This window comes from Lycium ferocissimum, chromosome 1 (assembly GCF_029784015.1).
Source record: "Lycium ferocissimum isolate CSIRO_LF1 chromosome 1, AGI_CSIRO_Lferr_CH_V1, whole genome shotgun sequence".
Lineage (NCBI taxonomy): Eukaryota > Viridiplantae > Streptophyta > Magnoliopsida > Solanales > Solanaceae > Lycium > Lycium ferocissimum.
Window position 1 is genome coordinate 2,249,274 of NC_081342.1, and position 8,878 is coordinate 2,258,151.

The following is an 8,878-nucleotide window of genomic DNA, read 5'->3' on the forward strand; positions in this document are numbered from 1 at the left end:
AAAGTTTCTGTTGAAATACACGTCATATACCTATTGAATTGATAAAAAACCTAATGCGAATAATTTTTATCGAAAGGTGACTATCAAATCTTATTGGAGATCTATAGTGTTTTGTCATGGAAAGCTCCCACATGATGGACATTGTTTTTAGGCAGGCAGTAATGACAAACTTGGTCGTTCGTTCGTTTCGGCTTAGCGCCTAAAGTGGCGCGTTACATTTAGACACTTCGGGTGGTAATTCACATTAAACCAGACACTTTTTGCCAGATTATCGGAGTAAAATTAACACCCGATCATCTCCTACGTGGATTAAGTGGCCAATTAAATTGTGCCGAGTTCATTTAAATTATGCCAACTCAATTAAATTGTGCCAACTCATTTTAATTGTAAATTCACTAATTTGTAAATTCGTGGAGTTTTGACCATTAAAAATTGGGGCTTTTGAAATTTTGGTTGGATGTGCAATGAGGTGGCGCCCCCTTTGGTGTTGGTTTTGCTCAGAATAACGGTGCAAAAATGTCTAAGTGGAATAGAAATGACACACACGAAGTGTTTAAATGGAACAAGGGAAATCACTAAGATCTTCAAGTAAAGAAGTGGATGACACGCAGTGTCATATGAATTTTTGGCCTTGTTTTTACTCTCATCTTCCTTTTCCTCCGTCGAAGAGTGTAGTGAAATAATTAATACTGTACATCTTTAGCCTTAAAATGATGAAATTAGTCTATGCTTAAAAATTTAAGACTACAACAGATGCTAACACATGAAAGCATTTTTCAGTGTTGTTGAGTAGAAAGAGATGATGGCATGAAACTCGGTAGGAGAAGGTGTATTTCAAATCTTTCAATTGGAGAACCAAACTAGGAAAGTCATGTATAGGAGAAGCAGACTAAGTAAAATAATTTATTAATATTTTCAATTAATTGAATTATAATACTTTCTATAATAAAAATTTCATAATTCTATTACTAAAAGGTACTCTCTCTCTGTCTTAATTTATGTGACATAGTTTGGTAAGCGCAAGTTTAAAAAAAAAGGAAAGATCTTTGAAACTTGTGGTCTAAAATATTTCATGGATATTTGTGTGGATTTAAATCATTTCATTAAAGGTAAAAAGGGAAATTTCAAGTTAAATGATTTCTAAACATAAAAATATATTATTCTTTTTAAGACAGATTAAAAAGAAAAGTGTGATATTATTTTTTGTGTTGGCTTGTGTGAGCATCGGCTTCCATCATCTAGTTTAGATAGAAAGGCTAATACAATCAGACATTTTTTTTTAATATACGTATACTCTATAATTAAAATTTATTATAATGATAAACTTTTTTTTTGGAAACAGTTTTAATGTTATATTATTTTATGTGAAAAAATATTCAGACAAACCACACCAGTATAAAGAGATTTGATTGTATAAAAAAATTTATGGCGCGAATTCAAACTAATAAAACCTCTTGAAAGATTATTTTTTTTGATTTTTCATTCAGTGTCCGGTACTCACATTGAGATCCGATTAATCCGGATTCGTGCCGGGTAATCTCAGATTGGAAGGTAAAATACTCCCTAACAAGGGTGATTCCGTATCTAAAAGGGCTCAAACTCGAGACCTTTTAGTTAAGAAAAAAATAATATCAGCTACTGCACCACAGCCCTCGTTGGTATAAAAAAAAAACACACACACAACCATAGTCCGCCTTCACCCAAAAAAAAATTTAAAAGGAAAAACCAGGTACCACTTTTCAAGTTCCTCTGCAACGTAACCACATCTCCACTTCTTGTCCAGCAAACCAAAACACATTATTCACCCCCACCCCACCCCACAACCCAACATCTCCATTCTTCCTTATTTATGCACAACCAACCACCCTAACATCCCCACCCACCCCACACCATCAATGGCTTTCCTCCACCTCCTTCTACTCCTCCTCTTCACTTTCCTTTCCTTAACATCCTCAGATGATGCTGATGTTATGTCCAAACTTCTTACATCTCTATCTCCACCACCTTCTACTTGGTCAACTTCTCAATCTTTTTGTTCTTGGAAAAATGTCAACTGTGATAAATCTTCTAATACTGTAACTTCCATTAATCTTGATTCTCAATCACTTTCTGGTTCTTTACCACCTGAAATTACTCAACTTTCCAATCTTAAAACACTTTCTGTTCAAAAAAACAAGCTTTCTGGTCCTTTACCTTCATTTTCAAACATGTCCAACTTAGCTCAGCTTTTCTTGGATGACAACCAATTCACTTCTATTCCTAAAGATTTCCTTTTGGGGTTACCAAATTTAGTAACTTTAAGCATTAGTGAAAATGGGAAACTTTCTCCTTGGGAAATTCCTTTGTATTTAACTGAAAGTACAAATTTAGGTTCTTTTTATGGTAGTAATGCTAGTATTGTTGGTGTTATTCCTGATTTCTTTGATGCTTTTCCTAATTTACAGAATTTAAGGTTGTCTTATAATAATCTTACTGGTTCTTTGCCTGTTTCTCTTGGTGGTTCTGAAATTAGGAATCTTTGGTTGAATAATCAGTTAAAAGGGTTATCAGGTAGTATTAATGTGATTGGTGATATGACACACTTGTCTCAAGTTTGGTTACATGCTAATTCTTTTACTGGTAGCATTCCTGATTTGTCAAAATGTGAGAGTATATTTGATTTGCAATTAAGGGATAATCAGTTTACTGGTGTTGTTCCTGAATCTGTTATGACTCTTCCAAACTTGTTAAACATTACTTTACAAAACAATAAGTTGCAAGGTCCAATGCCAGTATTTAAAGATGGGGTTAAGGTTAATCTTGGAAGTACTAATAGTTTTTGTAGGGATACTCCAGGGCCGTGTGATCCACAAGTCACTTCTCTTCTTGATGTAGCTGGTGGATTTGGGTATCCGATATCGTTGGCTGAATCTTGGAAAGGAAATGATGCTTGTAATAGTTGGAATTATATAAGTTGTGATACGACGGGGAAGAGTGTCACCGTTGTTACCTTAGGTAAACGGGGCTTTTCGGGTATTATTTCACCTGCTTTTGCGAATTTGACTTCATTGAGGAATTTGTTATTGAATGACAATAATCTTACCGGTACAATCCCGGAGAGATTAACAACTTTATCGAGTTTACAAGTTCTTGATGTGTCTAATAACAATTTGTCTGGTCCTATACCGTTGTTTCCGCCTAGTGTGAAATTTACTAGTACGGGTAACTTATTGCTCGGGAAGAATATAAGTACTGGTGGTGGTGGTGGAGGTGGAAGTGGATCTGAAGGTCCCGGATCGAATTCAGGTAGTCCTGGTGAAGGTTCTGGTTCGAAGAGGCGTTCAGTTTCTGCTGGAATGATTGCTGGTGTTGTTATAGCTGTTGTTCTATTTGTTTTAGTAGTATTGTTTGTGTCTTACAAATGTTACATCAAGAGACGCCATAAGAGATTTGGAAGGGTTGAGACTCCGGAGAAAAGCAATGAAATGGTTAAGCCGCCTAGTGTCCCTAGTGTTGTGGGCGGTTCGAATGGATATGCTGGTGGAGTCACAAGCGAGTTACAGAGTCAGAGCAGCGGTGATCATAGTGAGATACCAGCTTTCGAAAACGGAAATGTTGCCATTTCCATTCAGGTCCTTCGACAAGTGACGAACAACTTCAGTGAAGAAAATATATTGGGGAGAGGAGGATTTGGAGTTGTTTATAAAGGCGAGCTACACGATGGGACTAAGATCGCAGTAAAGAGGATGGAGTCCGGAGTTATGGGTACTAAGGGAATGAAAGAATTCCAAGCGGAAATTGAGGTCCTTACCAAAGTCAGGCATAGGCATTTGGTCGCTCTACTTGGTTCTTGTGTTAATGGAAACGAGAGGCTTTTGGTATACGAGTATATGCCACAGGGAACTTTGACTCAACATTTGTTTGAATGGCAAGAATTGGGATACGAACCTCTTAGTTGGACGCAGAGGGTAACGATAGCACTGGACGTGGCAAGAGGGGTTGAGTACCTGCATAGCTTGGCACAACAAAGTTTCATTCATAGAGATTTAAAACCGTCTAATATCCTTCTTGGAGATGATATGAGAGCCAAGGTTGCAGATTTTGGTTTGGTTAGGAATGCACCTGATGGGAAATATTCTGTTGAGACACGTTTGGCTGGAACTTTTGGTTATCTTGCACCTGAATATGCTGGTAAGCATTTCTGCTCCTTGTATCATTACATCTTTTTTAGCTGAGAAATGATTTGCATGTCCCTAACTGACAACTTTAGATTTTAGCACATTTAGAAATTATTCGATCATCAGCATTGTTATATCCTCATTACACTAGAGACATAGGGATATAATGTCAGTAATGAATCGATTTCCATACATCAATGCTGCTTTGTCATTTTATCAAACTCATGGACTGATGTGTTGCTTGTTTTCTGTAAATCATTAGTTCTTCTTGCTAAGGGAGACATGATTCACTAACAAAAAAACTGAAATTGGCTACGAACTGCGTCGCTAATCCGTCGCTAGATTTCTCGTAGCTAACAAATTTTTGATAATCGATCGCTAAATAGGATTAGCAACGGATTTTGTTGTTTACCTACATCTGTTGCTAATTCCTTTTTTTTTTTTTTTTTAAAGTAGTGAGTCTCCATCTAGACACTAGTTCTACGTCTGAACACTTCCATTGCGGAAGTAATGGCTTGTTACTGACATGATTTATTTATTTTCATCGTACTTGATCTTTGATCTGTTGGTTGTATCTCTGGATAAGGATATCAACACTATTTTCACAAAAAATGATTTTCCTCTTTGTTACAGCTACTGGCCGAGTCACAACCAAAGTAGATGTTTATGCCTTCGGTGTTGTTCTGATGGAGATCATTACCGGTAGAAAAGCACTAGATGAGACCATGCCAGATGAGAGTTCTCATTTGGTAACATGGTTCCGCAGAGTCCTTATCAACAAAGACAACCTGCGAAAGGCTATTGACTCGACACTGGATCCTGATGATGAAACATATGAAAGCATCTCCAAAGTTGCCGAGTTAGCTGGCCATTGCACTGCCCGGGAACCTTTGCAGCGGCCTGATATGGGACATGCTGTTAATGTCCTTGGTCCCCTTGTTGAGCAGTGGAAGCCTACGACACAAGAAGATGATGACGGCTATGGCATTGACCTCGATATGAGCCTTCCTCAAGCCCTGCAAAGGTGGCAAGCCAATGAAGGAACTTCTAGAATGTTCGATGATGACTTCTCGATGAGTCAATCACAGTCGAGCATACCCTCAAAACCTTCCGGATTTGCAGATACTTTCAGTTCAACAGATTGCAGATGATAAGAAAATGTTTACTAACATGCCTCGCACGGTTTTAATCCTTTGTGGATTAACATAATAGAGTATGCCAATTCATTTGATTAATTGGTTTCTTCTAGTCAATGTCATTTACTTTTATGTGGTTACATCACCTTTCTGTATCAAATTTAAGTTAATATAGTCTAGATGCAACGTGTGGTTTTTGGAGAGACAGAAAATTGTATCATATTCTTTCATATTTTATTGCTAATGTAAATAAATTTTGAGCTTCCCCTCCAAACATGAAGTTGAATTTTTCTTCCTACTTTGTGTGGTACTACTCCAAGATTTGATTTGTTTTGCAATCTTAAGCTATGTTGCTTAGAAGACTCTTCAAAATATCGCTGCCCCCGTACTGAATCTTCTAAAAATGCCCTATTTTTGGATCTGACACGCAACCGTTGACATTTTTGAAGAGTTCAATGACATTATCTCTTAACTAGCATGGTGCTTATTAAGTCCTATACTCAATGGCTGACTGATTGGTTGGGATTAATTTAAATATTTAATTTTCTGTTTTTTTATTCATTTTATTCTGAAGATTCTTGTCTTTTTTTAAAGATGAAATTGCTACTTAAGAATACGTATGTACTCATTTGCCAGGCTGTGAGAGAAACTGTGGACTGTTTGTAAAGATACGATTTTTTAGAACCACCAAGATTTCTCTAGGTTGAAACAAAACTTTGCTGGATCTATGCTGTCATAATGGCCTATATATTTCTGTTTTTCTTGATTGGTTTCTTATGCTATTGTTGAAAAAAATATTAATTAAAGACGTTTGAAGTCATATTTCACATGGGGATGAGAAAGTATACGTGTAACTATGTAAGTAAACTACATATCTTTGTTTTTTTGTGTGTGAAGTTGTGGTGCACATGTAGTGGGGACCTTTTGACAATCACTGTAGGTCGGTTTTGTTAGAAATTGATGGTTTCAAACAACCTAGACTACCAAAAATTTGTATTACCTGACATGGTATTAACGTAGAATTTTTTTCTTGTAATGGCAGATTAATGTTAGAGATTAAAGAGACGTGATAGGTTCAAACTGAAATAATATCATCTTCTTGTTGGTCCCCCCCCCCCCCCCCCCTCTTTGTCAACTATACTTTGGCTAATGATGTAATAGTATCTCTGTAAAGATTTACAAGAAGTTTCTTCACTTCTCCTATTTTCTCTTTCTTGTCCCACTCCCTGTTTGATGTCTATCCAAAATCATTTTCATATTAATTTTTTGTTTTTTCTTCCGTATCTATACTAGAGTTCAATTAAATTCAGATTTATCAAAAAAATTCACATCGGGTGATAAAGTGCTCTCTAACAAAGACGATTTCATACTTAGAATTCGAATATGAAATTTCTAATTAAAGATGAAAAAATATCTATCACTCAACTATAACTTTTATGTATCATTTTCACGTTCTAACTACTATTAGCAAACTAACCTTGAAAATAATAGTAGTAGTACCAACTGGGGTCCTCATAGGTGTTGAAACCAGACAATTAAGAAACCTAATCCATCAAGCAAAATATAGCTTGTCATATTGCTTTCTAAAGCTGCCAGGTAAGTATATATACCATCAATAATTACGGTGAGATTAATAAGGGCCCTTCAATCTCCTAAAGTATTTCAGGTTCGAGCTTTGAAAATAAAATTTTGGGACAGAGAGCTCATTGTTCATGGGCCTTACACCATGCCAATTCGAATGAGTTGGTCCTTGAGCGAGTATCAAATATTGGATGAAAGAATTTGTATCAAGGGTTTCAAAATGGGTACTGGACATTAAATGAGAAATCAAAATTTTTTTTAAGAGATAGTTTGTAGCTTTTAAAGAAGGGAAAGAATGCGGATGCCCCTGGAAAAAAAATATTATCAGCCCATATTCCCTTACTTTCATGCCCCCAAAACTATTTACCTGAAATTCTCCAAAAATATAACACCAACATGATGGAATCAGAGAAGACTTTTATTTCTTCAAAAACACTCATCAACCCTATATGAAACACATATGGCATATATAATATACTGACATGATAAAAAATACACACTTTCCTAAAAAAAAAAAAAAAAAAAAAAAAACTCCATGATATTATCATCTTATATACACATACTTGGATGGTATCATGGAGGACTGCTTCAATCCTTCAATTTGATACTACTCAGTCTTTCATGATACTATCAAAATATACACCATATACTAAGATGGTATCATGGAGGAGCTAACCCTTCAATAAGACACTCTCTCTTAGTCTACATGAATCTAATCATTGGTATATAAATATACTGAGATGTTATCATGGATGATTGTTTCAGTCCTTCTCTTAATTCTCCATGATACCATATATATATATATATATATATATATGTTGTAATGGTACCATGGAGGAAGGGTTTTGGGCGAGGGGTACTTAGCTAAATACTAGGAGGGGGGCATGGGCAGGTTAATGTTTTTCATTTTAGGGGTATTTTGTGTTGTTTTTTCTTTAAAGAAAGAAAAGTAATGCACACTATAGAGTGTGCTTGGTATGACGGAAGTTATTTTTCATTCAGAAATTTTATTTGGTTGATGAGTGAAAAGTATTTTTCAATAAACCTATTTTAAAATTTATATTAATAATAGCAAGTGGAGAAGTGTTTTGATGAAAATTATGGATAGTAAAGATAATTAAAAATATCTAAGTGTAATTCCAGAAAGTAAAATCAAAATCAAAATAGCTTTAAAAGAAAAATCGTCCATAAGTGTCGAGGAAGCCATTTTTCTACTTTTTGGTAACCAAACAAAAAACCAGAACTCTCAAGAAAACTTTTTTTTTTTTAAAATGACTCCCTCCGTAATAAGTGGCACGCCATAATTATTTTTAAAAAAAAAAAACATAAAATGTCCTATTATTGTCCTTCAATTAACCATGACATGACACATGGGCCGATCAGAAATGCAGAATCTGTACAAAGGTCAAAGTAGATGATTAATCTTGAATTTGTTGGCAACCACTTCTCATTATACTAATGCACATGCCATATCTTTGTCACTGTCAATGGCTATAGATTATAAGTAATGGTTACAATAGCAAAGACAAGTACCATGATTCAAGGGTTAGGGGAAAGTCAATCGTGTGGATATATGGATGCCTTTCTATTACTGTTCGATATTTAGTATGTGCTCGATTGATCTAAGTTTTATATCAGTTCATTAAAAGAGAAATGTTCCCTATTAGGATTTTCTTGATCCATAGACGACCTTGGATGGTCATAAATGCATGGGCAGTATACTATGGTTACAATTAATACGGAAAAGCCTCAAAAATGCCCTTAATCTATTGAAAATGCTTTAAAAATGTCCTTCATCCATTTATTGGGTTTAAAAAAACCTTTAACGTTTTCTTTAAGCAATTAATATAAAGAGTGCATGATTGAAATATTTTTAAGCAGTACCACTATATATTGCTGTTTTCCTGGTTAATGTTCATGATTGGTGATCAAACTATATGAATAAGATTTTTTTGGACCTCAAAAATGACACGTACCTATGTTGGTGATAAAACTATATGATTT

The 8,878-nt window shown here is 35.2% G+C and overlaps 1 protein-coding gene across 1 annotated transcript; it reads left to right on the forward strand.

Moving 5' to 3' along the window:
- Window positions 1-1,694: 1,694 nt before the first annotated feature.
- Window positions 1,695-5,591, forward strand: LOC132053150 (receptor-like kinase TMK4). Its single transcript, XM_059445072.1, has 2 exons — window positions 1,695-4,170; window positions 4,791-5,591. Exons 1-2 carry the CDS (start codon window positions 1,896-1,898, stop codon window positions 5,306-5,308), a joined length of 2,793 nt encoding a protein of 930 aa, XP_059301055.1. The 5' UTR covers window positions 1,695-1,895; the 3' UTR covers window positions 5,309-5,591.
- Window positions 5,592-8,878: the final 3,287 nt, after the last annotated feature.

Coding starts and splice junctions, on each gene's coding strand:
- LOC132053150 (XM_059445072.1), top strand. CDS start 1,896: ATGGCTTTCCTCCACCTCCTTCTACTCCTCCTCTTCACTTTCCTTTCC. Junction 4,171..4,790: donor TCTTGCACCTGAATATGCTG/GTAAGCATTTCT, acceptor TCTTTGTTACAG/CTACTGGCCGAGTCACAACC.